General features: G+C 41.9%; 1 protein-coding gene across 3 annotated transcripts in view; it reads left to right on the forward strand.

Moving 5' to 3' along the window:
* The window catches only part of LOC8035717 (BTB/POZ domain-containing protein 19), a 188,857-nt gene extending 178,980 nt beyond the window's left edge, over nucleotides 1-9,877 (forward strand). The window contains exon 10 of one of the 3 annotated variants that reach the window (XM_042287360.1): nucleotides 9,507-9,877. In XM_042287360.1, the coding sequence (XP_042143294.1) occupies nucleotides 9,507-9,690 (184 nt within the window). In that variant the 3' untranslated portion in view covers nucleotides 9,691-9,877. The remainder of the gene's footprint in view (nucleotides 1-9,506) is intronic. The other 2 variants (XM_042287362.1, XM_042287361.1) reach the window with 2 other exon arrangements.
* Nucleotides 9,878-13,329: the final 3,452 nt, after the last annotated feature.

Raw genomic sequence — 13,329 nt, forward strand, 5'->3', positions numbered from 1 at the left:
TGGCTCATTATCATGATCGCTTGAAGAAAATTGGACCCTATTCAAACACGAAATTTGGAATTTGGTGTCAACCAACATTCCTAAAATCAATATCGCATCCAACCATCTCTCACCCTGGTTCACAAATTCCCTCAAACATATGTTGAACAAAGAGAAGAAGTTGTTTCAAAAAGCAAAAAGAACTAACAGAGATAATGATTGGCCCACACATAGTCTTTGGTCAAAAAATATAAAAAAGGAAATTATAAAAGCAAAAAAAGTTTTTCGGAGTCAAACTGACACATATGTTAAGAAACGATCCTCGTAAGTTCTGGAAAATATTAAATCCTAGTGAAACTCGAAGTAATTTGTTGTTCACAGACCAAGAGGGTGACTGCCTGTCCGATAGCGATGCGGATCATATGCTGAATAGCTTTTCCTCAACGGTATTCACTCAAAAATCATTCCCGCTTTCTTCGCCACCGGAGTTTCAGTTAGCACCCATGTCTCCCATTTTATTCACAAGTAACGGTATTGCTAAACTTATTGATAAACTACCGTCTCACTGCGCCGCCGGCGATGCTGCCATATCTTCAAAGATACTAAAAATGTTAAACCACTCGGCCTCTGTTATTTTACCTCTGCTATTTCAGCAAAGTCTCGATACTGGCACTGTTCCAACTGACTGGGGTTTCGCTATTGTCAAACCAATCTTCAAATCCGGCATAAAGTCTAACCCTTCTAATTATCGGTCTATCCCACTAGCGTTTCGTGCAAGATCATGGAACGTGTCATTTTTACAGCTATATTATGTCCCACCTCGACGGCAATGACTTCCTTTTTTCGAATCAGCACGGCTTTAAACAAAACCACTCATGCAATACTCAACTATTTGAGTTCATCACAGATTTGCACTTTAAAGACCGACCAACGAAACCATTTTCCGCAAGGTAGGAAAATGCCCCTCGCGCCCACCTCTTTTCACCCTCTCCCAAAAATCATGTGACGGCAGGGGCTCGTTTTGTGTCGGCTTTTTCTGTAGGGATAATCCTCAAAAACCGCGAAATGAGCGGCTAGCTGCGAGCGCCACAAAGATCTTGAGACGTCCAGGTGTCTTCCCTCGTTGACGCGGGCACGCTCAATCCGCGAGATTGAGGAAGCCAGCGCGACCGAACGCTTTTTCCCATGAGCTGCAGGTCCGAGGCCGCTCGGTCGGTAAAGATCGAGGGGTCTTGGTATGCTGGGTTCGTTCCAGCAGCCGCTCTCTGGCATCGCGCGGCTGCTGGAACCATTCCCGTCTCTGCACAAGGATTGGCTTGAGCAATAAAGGGTTCAGGTCGTCGATAATACATTTATTTCCGAAACTTATAAATCAAGTGGCTTTCCCTAATCTCTTCATTACTGTTCGAAACACATCTCCTCTCATAGGTTGTTCATCCCATTTTGGACTCTTTTACGTATTTATTCGTCTTTACCTCTGCTTGATGACTGTTTTATAACTTGATAAAGACCTTTAAATATTGGCGCGGGCTTGCGCGATCAACGCTGTCCCGGATTTATTCAAAATCGGAAAGATTGGCGTCAGGAGGGGTTGAAGAAGCAAACCGTAATTCTTGCTTCTAATGAAGATGGCACAATCGTCAGATCGGTCTATGCTTCACTTGCCTCCACAGCGCCCCATCGTTTGCACTATCGCAACTTCTCAGTGACATAGCTGTATACCACATTTTACTGATGGTTACTATAGATGTGGCCCCACAGGCTTTCCCGTTATCTGCGAGTCGACTTTTTAACGACCGGTGACTCTCCTGAGAGAATAAATATTATCACCTTCCCACAACATCCACACCTTTCTCCTCCCCCCTCCCCTCCCTTTCCCGAGTTGGGGAAATATCAGGCCACTCCAGGAAGCAGCCTGCAGACTGCGCTTTTTGGCTACTCATTCTCAACATATTCGAACGTGGAAGTAAACACATTGCATGAACGACACCCAGTTTATTTGCAACCTAAATAATGTGGCTCTACTGTTGGGGCCCAATCAATTTCATCATCAATCATTTTTTGTTACGACTTCATGGTAAAAGTGTGTTCGTCGTGATGCCACAAAAGTGGTCGATTCAAAGGAAGAAATAGGTCCTCGTATTTATTTTGCGGAAATATGCGCTCCTGTGACGCTCTAGTGCGCAAGGTCAACGCATCCGAGGCAGTGCGTAATACTTTAAAAATGTCGTTGACAATGAAATATTTGTGGGAAGTGCGTAAAATTGTTTACACCACAAAAGCATACCGAAAGACAACAAAATATCGCAATGGCAAAAAAAAAAATAATAAAAAAAATAAGCTTGCGAAAACCGTTGCTTTCCTCTTCTCTCTCTCTTTTTTTTTTTTTTTTTTTTTTTTCGCGCCACTACAAAAGATAGCAGTCGAGCAACGAAATTCTTTCAAAGCCTCGCTTCTTGGAGAAAGGACAGTAGGCTATATGGTAGTGAATCTGCCAGGGAGTTTGTAGAAATAATAGGCGACCATTGAACCTAGCCTTCTGCACAAATCATGCCTGCGATATTTCCATTTTCCTTCCACGCAATTCAAAGGCAAGAAAGACGCTGGGAGAATTCATGTGCACTAACATGCTGCTTCTAAAAGAAATTACCAGATTTACAGTGCATGTCAATTCAGATGTAAATTGTTTGATCACTGTGCACAAACATTTGCAACCTGGAGGATAACATGGAAGCATGGCGGAAAGCAGCTTGCTGAAAATAGAAGTCTCTGTTGCATTGCACTGGTGTGAAGAATTATTACATATTTTTTGTCTTATTTCTGTGCCAAAATAAAAACAGTGTTTAGAAACCGAACCCTGTGCGTTTTGAGGAGCGCCGAAAAGACATAAAAAACCGGGACAACCAGAGCTTGTCCTGGTTCCTTGTTTGTTCGGAGCCTTTCAAAAGGGGATGAAAAATTATGAACTGACTGACCCGACTTACCACATTAGAGCAGTTAATTTTCATTGCGACAGGCTGTCTTCAAGCGTCTTGCATAGTCCAGCTTGTACTGGTGCGTTTTTATTTTCGGTTCCTTTCAAAACGTGGGTTCTAAGCCACTGGACCAAACTACCACATTCATTAACTGCGGAAGTGGAGAAGTGGAAATGCAACAAAAGGAAAGATTCGCCCACGTTATTTGGGGCCTACAGAAAAGCGGACCGTATAGAAGGGGGCCGAAATCTCTTTCAAGAAACACACAATCTTCTCTTCAATTCTGTCTAACAATTTGATGTGAAGGTGTACTTGGCTATGGCATTATTCGTTTAGGAATCAAGCGAAACTTTGTATTGGATCATTATATGTCTATGTTCGCTCCCATTCGATGCTTATCGTGTTTTCGAGTATGTACACGGGGTGGTTTTCAGCGGTAGTTTTTTAATCTGATTGCCCGGCAGAGTGCGAGCCAGAATTAACGCACTACGGCCGCGGGCCGTCGCGCTCTTCTCCTTCTTCTCCGTATCAATATACAATCAAAGACGCGGGTGGTGCCGTCAATCGTGCTGGTGTCGGGAACCAGTAAGTCTGACCCTTGAAATGCAGGCGTGACCCAAAACCCAGAGGCGTCTCGTTCGCCCACTTACGTTCTTCCTAGGTGGCGGAGATGGTCGTTTAGAGGGGATTATCTTCTGAACGGATCCAAGTTACTCGAGCAAGCTCGCATTCTGCTCGCATTCTGCTCGCAATGCCCAGCCGCTAAGCAAAGGTAACGGACGGTGGTTTGAGAGGCGTGCAACCCTTGCCCGCTTGGCCCTCCCAACCACTTCTCCGCTTCCGTAAATTTTGAATGTTGTAGGTTGGTCCAGTAGCTTAGAGCTCACTTTTTGAAAAGAACCGAAAATAAAAACGGACCAGTACAAGCTAAACTATGCAGGACGCTCTAGGAGAGCCTGTCGTAATGAAAATGAACTGCTCTAATGTGGCAAGTCGGGTCAATCGGTTAATAATTTTTCATCCCCTTTTGAAAGGCTCCGGAAAAACAAGAAACCAGGAAAAGCTGAGTGACGCAAGGCGCCTCGTATTTTTCAGGTTGTCCCGGTTTTTTATGTCCTTTCGGCGCACCTCGAAACGCACAGTGTTCAGTTTCTAAACGCTGTTTTTATTTTCGCACAGAAATCAGACAAAAATATGTAATAATTTTTCACGCCAGTGCATTGCAATAGAGACTTATATTTCCAGCAAGCTGCTTTCCGCCATGCTTCCATGTCATCCTCCAGGCCGCGAATGTTTGTGCACACTGATTAAACTATTTACATGTAGATTGACATGCACTAGAAATCTGGTACTTTCTTTTAGAAGTAACATGTTAGTGCACATAAATTCCCCCAGCGTCTTGCCTTCTAATCGCGTGGAAGGAAAATGGAAATATCCCGGGCATGATGTGCAGAAGGCTAGATTTAGTGGTCGCCCTTTATTTCTACAAACTCCCTGGCAGATTCACTACCCTATAGCCTGATGTCCTTTCTCTAAGAAGCGAGGTTTTGATAGAATTTTGTTTCTCGGCCGCTATCTTTTATAGTGGCGCGAAAAAAAAAAAGAAAGAGAGAGAGGGGGAAGCAACAGTTTTCGCAAGCTGATTTTTAACAATTTTGTGGGAAGTGCGTAAACAATTTTACGCACTTCCCACAAATGTTTTATCGTCAACGGCAGTTGAAAAGTATTACGCACTGCCTCGGGTGCGTAAGGTTACGCTCTAGTGCGTAACCTTACGCACTAGAGCATCACAGGAGCGAGTATTTCAGCAAAATAAATACCCTTTGAATCAATCACTTTTGTGGCATCACGACGAACACACTTTCACCATGAAATCGTAACAAATAATGATTGATGATGAAATTGGTTGGGTCCCAACAGTATAGAGCCACATTATTTAGGTTGCAAATTAACTGGGCGTCGTTCATGCGATGTGTTTACTTCCACGTTCGAATGTGTTGAGAATGAGTAGCCGAAAAGTGCAGTCTGCAGGCTGCTTCCTGGAGTGGTCTGATATCTTCCCAACTCGGGAAAGGGAGGGGGGAGAAAGGGGTGGATGTTGTGGAAAGGTGATAATATTTATTCTCACTCAGGAGAGTTGCCGGTCGTTAAAAAGTCGACTCGCTCATAACGGGAAAGCCTATGGGGCCACATCTATAGTAACCATGAGTAAAATGTGGTATACAGCTATGTTACTGAGAAGTTGCGATAGTGCAAACGATGGGGCGTTGTGGAGGCAAGTGAAGCAAAGACCTATCTTACAATTGTGCCATCTTCATTAGAAGCAAGATTTTCGGTTTGCTTCTTCAACTCCTCCTGACGCCAATCTTTCCAATTTCGGGTAAATCCGGGACAGCGTTGATCGCGCAAGTCCGCGCCAATATTTAAAGGTCTTTATCAAGTTTCACACAGTCATCAAGCAGAGGTAAGGACGAATAAATACGCAAAATAGTCCAAAATGGGATGAACAACCTATGAGAGGAGATGTGTTTCAAACAGTAATGAAGAGATTAGGGAAAGCCACTTGATTTATAAGTTTCAAAAATAAATGTATTATCAACGACCTGAACCCTTTATTGCGCAAGCCAGTCCTTGTGCAGACACGGGAATGGTTCCAGCAGCCGCGCGATGCCAGAAAGCGGCTGCTGGAACGAACCCAGCATACCAAGACCCCTCGATCTCCACCGACCGAGCGGCCTCGGACCTGCAGCTCATGGGAAAAAGCATTCGGTCGCGCTGACTTCCTCAATCTCGCGGATTGAGCATGCCCGCGTCAACGAGGGAAGACACCTGGACGTCTCAAGGTCGTTGTTGCGCTCGCAGCTAGCTGCTCATTTCGCGGTTTTTGAGGATTATCCCTACAGAAAAAGCCGACACAAAACGAGCCCCTGCCGTCACGTGATTTTTGGGAGAGGGTGAAAAGAGGAGGGCGCGAGGGGCATTTTCCTACCTTGCGGAAAATCTTTTCGTTGGTCGGTCTTTAACACTCATGCTGGCACCCAGACTGATGTTATCTCCATCGACTTTGCAAAGGCATTTGATACAGTTCCCCATTATTGCCTACTTTTAAAATTGTCCCATCTTCAAATAGATTCATCTATCGTGGAATGGATTGCAGCGTTTTTGCGTGGTAGAACCCAATCAGTAAAGTTAAACGATGCCCTTTCCTCAAAACTTCTCGTGACATCAGGCATTCCTCAGGGTAGCGTAATTGGTCCCCTCTTGTTTTTAATTTATATCAATGATCTCCCATCCACCTTAACATCAACAATCAGGTTGTTTGCAGACAATTGTGTTTTATATAGAAAAATAACCAGTACAGATGACAGTCGTGCTCTGCAAATTGACCTTGACAGAATTATAGTAATTGGTGCTTAAAATGGCAGCTTAACATTAACATCAGAAAATGCCGGCTAATGAGAGTTACCCATAAAACTAATGTGATATTAACCCAGTACAGCCTCCTCTCTCTCGAACTAGAAGTTGCCACGTCATATAATTGTCTAGGTGTCTATTTCACATCCAGCTTAACTTGGAACGAGCACATTGATCACATCATATTAAACGCATCTAGAAAACTCGGTTTTCTAAGGCGTACGCTGTACCAGGCACCCCAAGAAACACGCCTGCTTGCCTATAAAACTATAATTTTACCAAAACTAGAATATGCAAATATAATCCCGCACCAAAATTACCTTGTTAAAAATCTTGAGGCCTTGCAAAGTAAAGCCACCCGTTTTATTTCTGGAAAATACTCTTAACAAACCAGTGCCACGAGTTTAGAACAAAATCTGGGTCTGACGTGTTTGGAGATAAGAAGGAAAATTTCACGCTTGTGTTTTTTTTTCATTGAATTTATTACAGTGACTCTACTTTCAGACCAACTTTTTGTGTAGGCCTGCAACCCATATTTCGGCCCGATGTGATAACACCCAGAAAGTGGAACCTTTTGCGTCACGCACTAATCTATTCCTCTCATCTCCGTTAGTTTTGTGTATTTCAGATTGGAACGCACTCCCAGACTGTGGCAACTGAACGTGACGAGTTGTTGGTTAAAAACAAATGTAGCGATTTATTGTTGAACTAGGTTTCCAAGATGATAATCTGTTTTCAGTTTGAATGCTCTTGGCATTGTGTACAATTCTTGAACCAATCAGGGGTCCCTCTGATGTTGTTCTTTCTTGTTTGATCGTTTTTGAACAGTAAGTTTTATATGTATGATGCTTTTGTATGATTTTTTTTTCCCGAATTTTCGGGTTTGATAGTTTTTGAACCCAAAGTTTTATATGTATTGTGCTTTGTATGATTTTTTTCCCAAATCCTCGCTCATGTAATATGTCCGAAAGGATGTCTTTGAGCAACAATAAATGAAATGAAGTGAAATATGTAACATTGATGACCTCGCATGAGCCCATCCCCTATTTTTTCATGATTATCTTCAAATTATGAGTGGGCGCTTGCTCGGTATTTTGCGGTATGGTCACCTCGTACACGGCTTCAAACTGAAACTGAGCTGGCCAACAGCACCCATGACGTCATCCCTCCGCTCTGTGCTAACGTCACCTGCGGCGCTGACACATGGGTCACAAAGCCGGTGCAGAGCAGGGTGATCAACGTCAGGGGTATGCTTCGCCGGCTTAGTTTCAAACCGTGTACAAGGATGACATTTTTTGCCCTGTAGCAACAACTGCCATCTTTTTAATCAAAATTTTGCATAAGGTTTAGATGGCACTGATGAGTTCGAGCATCAATTCTCCAACTACCTTGTGCACCAAAAACTGAAAATCTAAAAAAGTTAATTTAAACTATTTAGTTAATTAGCTATTTAACGAACCAATTTCGCCTCTTTCCTTGTAGCCCCCATTGCCCCCAACTTAGCCACATGGCTAACAAAAAAAAAAACAATGCTTTTTTTTTTTAGTGCCACTAAAACAAAATGTTTTTGTGTGTACTAAATTTGTTTTTCAGTCTGTTGTTAGAATATTCAAAATTTTGAATTATAGTTTTGAATAATACAGTATTCTATATTCGCCTCGAGATGAACTGCAATATTTATAATTTTCAAAGTTTTGATGACGGCGGGTTAGCCCCTTTGAGCGCTTTTCTTACCTAGCACGGGTGCACTGTGGAGAAGCAACACCCGCGAAAGCGAGCTTTGCGGGTGTTACTTCTCCGCAATGCACCGGTGCTCGGTAAGAAGCATACTCAACAGGGTAATCCGCCGCGACCAACACTTGGAAAAGTATGAATATCACAATTGCGTGCTTGAGGGAAAAGCACTCTTCCAAAGCAGGATGGTGCACGCGCGCAGCTCGTGTATTTAAAAAAAAAAACACGGAAACTTTGTGAATGTTTATATTTTTATTTGCAGTAAAATTTAAAAAAAATTAAACTGTGGCTTTAATGCAAAGATATATGTTAGGCAGAGATGTTTTGACAACCTGAGTTCATCATTTGTGATTCTTTTATTTGTTTTCAAATTCTAGATTAGAGAAAGGATATTTGCATATAGCGATATTTGTAAATTCACTCATTTAGGTATAGCCGGGCATCTCTATAGGTTTGATTCTATGTCAGAGCCGTCATTTGTTTGCCATCCCTAGGCATCAAAGTTTCTGAGGTCACAGTTCATAACTATACTAATTAGATTAAAATTAGCTTATAAATGGACAAGTGAAAGTTTGGGAACAGCTTTCATGAGTTTAGCGGTGTTTTCATTTAAGCATGTTGCAACAGTAGTGAAAGGCTTCAGAAACTATTCAATATTCTATTGGAAAATATTCGGCCAAAACCACTTCGAAGTCGCTTCGAACTCAAAATCCACTATTCGTACATGACCAATTTCAGACGTTTCTTAGGTGATATGTGCTACCTAGGAGGGGCTCTCGTCTAGACAAATCAAGTGCTGTATTCTGAAGAACAAGCTTAATCAGTGGCACTTTTTTAAATATTGAAGAAAACATGTTCTCCACATTATTTTTGCGCTGGAGTGCATGTAGGTAGTTCTCACTGATATTTCGCACAAACAGTCATACAGCAGGAACACTTCCAGGAGATGTCTACTCATGCCTGTATATTAGCAACCACCCTACCCTACAATGCTGTTTGCTTGAAAGGAATGAATTTTAAAAGGGATGGTACCAGGATGATATTGAGGCATTTTTTGATACTATACCTCATTTTAGATTCTCCAAGTAACACAATGCCTTAGTATAGTATAAAGCTACTATCTTTTGACATTTGGAGGTTACACACTGCACTGTAAAAATGTTGCACCTATTATTTGTGCATTTTAAAGTTTTTAAAATTGTGCTGCACATTATCTAGCAATAGTCCATGGAACAGTTTGAAGAAGTTGCAAAGATAAGTTGGCCGCTAACACTTGCGGATAAGCAAGGTTTACGACAGTTTGTTAAATGTATTTTTCTTTTATGTTGAGCATATCATCTATCTGCACAAGACACCAATATAGAGCTTGCCCGATTATTTATGTTTTCCTTTCTACCACCACAGGTACGGCCCAATATTCGGAGCGGGTGCGGACCTGAGCATTGCGAACCACTGCAATTCCAACATGGAGAGCTACTCCAACCTGCCCCACTCTTACGATGGCGAAGGAGCATCGTGCACTCTCCTCATGGGCGACTATAACTTCTCTGTGCTCGACTATGAGGTGTTCACCACTCTTGGAAAATGATAGACAGTGAAAAGAAAAACCCTGAACAGTTTCGTTGTACATTATGACGCTCACAAGACGTTGCCATGCTCGTTTTACAAGTGGTTGGCAATGCAGGGAATACTCTATGGCTTTTTCCATGCTCGTTTATTTGCCTTTACAAGTTGAAGAAATAAACATGTGCAGTATTTTGTACAGTTGTTTATAACATGTCCCTTCTGTTGATTGCATGAGGCACTCATGGTGCAGTATGTGTATCACATCCCCTTTGACTTTGCAGCTGAAGTAGTAATTTTACATCTTGCTCTGGAGATGTTTACCTCTGTATAATTCTATTATTTCACGTTCATATGCAACTAACAGCTTTAAATGGCACAGTTTAATAGCAGCAGGCATTTGCACTTTTAGAGTACTATATATTGAATCGCCAAAACTAAAAAAAACACACACACACACAAAAAAAAAAAAACAGGATTGTAACAGCAATTAATTTTCTTCAATCCTGTAGGAAATGCAATGCCTAATATCCCTTCTTCTAATCTTGACTAGTATCTTTATAATAGCCACGCTTTTTAGACCGCTCAAAAACCTGCTGCTTGTGTGAGAACTGTTATTATGAGGTGTGCAAGTACTTTGTAGATTGTTGATATCGTGATAATGGACATCAAAATCGTTTAAAGAAACTATTTTGGTAAAATATAGTTATACAAGTGTTAACCAAGTATTATATAGTGCAGTAAGCTGCTCAAGTTACAACCTTCCCAGCTGTGTAAGCACCAATTGCTGAACCTGAAAGGAAGCAGGTCCCAAACTAGAAATTTTTTTCATGATTTGAATGCAACATACCTGTTGTACCGTGTCCTCTGAACTCTAAAAAATCATTCTGAATAGTGCACGATGCTGAATAGGAAAGATGACGCTCCAATTTGGCACCACAGATGCCCATTGTTTTATTTTCTAGATAATGCAGTGCCGCTTGGCAAATAGTAGGGGTGTGTGAATATCACATTTTTTATTGCAAATCTGATATGAATATTAAAGTTTCACAGCAAATTGAATTTTAATATTTCTAATCCAAAAATTTTACATTTAATGTGAATTGAGCATGAATATCTTAATAAATCACGGCTGAAAATATTTTTCTAAAAGCACAGGTATGGGAAGAGTTAGATTACTAAATTAGAAACATTTCATTACTTGCATTAAGAAAAGAAAAGTCTTGATAGGATGAGCTTGGTAAAACAGCTGAATGCAGCATGGCCAGGAAAGCAATGACTGCCTTATTTATTTGAGCATAGCTTGATGTTTTCTTTTCCGGTACTGCCCTTGAAAATCGGAGATTGAACCATAATCATAATCAAAGAAGGCTGGCTGTCCTGCAGTATTGAGTAAAATTTCCAAGGTGATTAATTCAAACGAGCTGATCTGCTGTCTTTTTTTTTTTCTTTATTGGACACAACAATGCAGCACAAAATGCTATGTCATGACAACACCTTGCCCCACTTGTGGGCGAAACTAAGTTTCTCTCTTGTTCTAAATTTCGTCAAACAAGTGCGCCCAGTCGAGTGCAGTTTCTGCAGTTCGGCAGTATGCTGGTCTGATATGTCAGCCGTTTCCCCTAGCAAAGTGCAAAGCGGTGAAGCTTAATGTGTGTGCTTCGGTGCTAAGCAGTGAAGCTTCCGTGCTTTGCACCGGTGTGAAACAGTGAAGTCCTTTGCAAGAAACCGATTAATTCTGAATACTTTATTCATAATTTTTGAATATTCAGGAAATTTAAAGGTCAAGATGTTGGCTTTTGTCTTTGGAATATTAAATGCCCCAAGAATTAAGGAGGTAAAGAAATTTGTTACCTCCTGTTTTGCACAGGCTGACTCTGCAGACCCATTTTTGTAGATTGCTTCTATATTATGGGGAACTTCTTTTACTGGAGATTTAAAGCTTCTGGCCCAATAGGTGATTGGAACTTGTCCAAAACAATATATTAGCTATTTCCAAGGCAAGTCAATCTATCCTTTTTGTCTTCGAAGTTATGCATGTATAAAATGCACATTTTGTGGAAGTGCAGAAGTGTTATAATTGTGAAATTAGTTAGTTTGGTGGACAAAGTTTTAACTGGGAATAAGTTATCCGGCCAAGTTTATAAGTTGTTCCGTTCTGCAGAGGTGCTGCGAGTAACTTTGTAAGGTGCTTTTGGTTATATATAGGGTGGTCCAAGTCACCAGGCTCAATCTAAAATGGACCGTAAAAACCGACGCCTGCACGTAGCCATCTAAAATTTTCGTCAAAGGTGTATTTTACAGGACGGCTTTTTCTTGTAAAAATATAAAGCGTACTTCTCTTTTAGTAAAAAATAGGGCCAAGAAACTTGCCAGGGTCTACGGCGGGCGGCGACCCAGAGGACCAAGTCCAGTAGTGGGGTGTGTTTGTCGTTCGCATTGATAGATGGTGTCGGGAGCAGCGTCTGAAGGTGCAGCCAACCAGCGAAAGAAAGCAGACGATACGCAGACAAAATCCGTTGGCAGCAAAAGCGCCGCCGTTATGCAGACGCGTTTTTTTACTTTAATTTTTGCTTTTATTGTCCGCATTTATTTTTTAACCGAAGGTACATTTCCAAAAGATTATGTTGAAATTAATAAACCATGATGGTCGTGAGCCGTCACGATAAGGAGGTAGCGCCATCTATCAATACAAACACCAAACACACCCCGCTACTGGACCCCTGTTGTCTGCGTCGCTGCCCGCCGTAGACCCTGGCAAGTTTCTTGGCCTTATTTTTTACAGAAAGAGAGCTACGCTTTGTAATTTTCCAAGAAAAAACCGACCTGTGAATTACACCTTTGACGAAAAGTTTAGATTGCTACGTGGAGGCGTCGATTTTTACGGTCCATTTTAAATCGAGCCTGGTGACTTGAACCACCCTATATTTGAGGATTGTCTGGAGATAAGGCTCGCTCCTTTGCATCCTACAAAATGAGGACCCAAGCTGGGGCATTCATCTATCCCCAAAATTTGGAACTTAAAGACCGACGATCAGTTCGCGCTTTCTAATTTCCCCCCACTTCCTCCTCTCCCCCTTCTACCCTGTCCACCGTTGCCTGTTTGCTCCTCCCCCATGGTGAGGAGGATCTTCTGTCATGCAGAATCTCGGGTCTGGTCGTCGGCCTTTAAGCCTTCCATATTAGCCGCAATTGCAACGCCTGTGAGGACTACAAAAGGCATGCAAGGAACAATAATGTGTTAATTGGTATTCGTTTGAGCTCCAGTTAAAACTTGTTGCATATATTTTGTTTTATATATTATAAAATGTTGAAAATATGGTGTTTATAGGCGCAGCAATGGCTGCCTATGTTCAGTTTAAAAAAAACTAACATATTTTAACTGGGCTTTTAGTGGTCAGCATTATGGCCAGCGGCGTAGACTTCCCATTTTCCCGGAGGGGGGGGGAGCTGGGCTGCTACGCGTTATATTTTCGCCAGAACTGTAGATTGAAGCGAACGAAATACGCTGGCATTCCATTTCCCATGTATTTTGTCAATAAAGGCAATGTGAGCGTTATTTTGATTACATGCCACTACTAGAAGCTCGTTACATGGCACGCAAACAGCGTCTAGGTAAGGATCATGGCCCGGGCCCGGGGAAAGCTCTGCCCTGTCCCCTTTC

Source organism: Ixodes scapularis, unplaced genomic scaffold, assembly GCF_016920785.2.
Source record: "Ixodes scapularis isolate PalLabHiFi unplaced genomic scaffold, ASM1692078v2 PGA_scaffold9__187_contigs__length_104089568, whole genome shotgun sequence".
NCBI classification, from domain to species: domain Eukaryota; kingdom Metazoa; phylum Arthropoda; class Arachnida; order Ixodida; family Ixodidae; genus Ixodes; species Ixodes scapularis.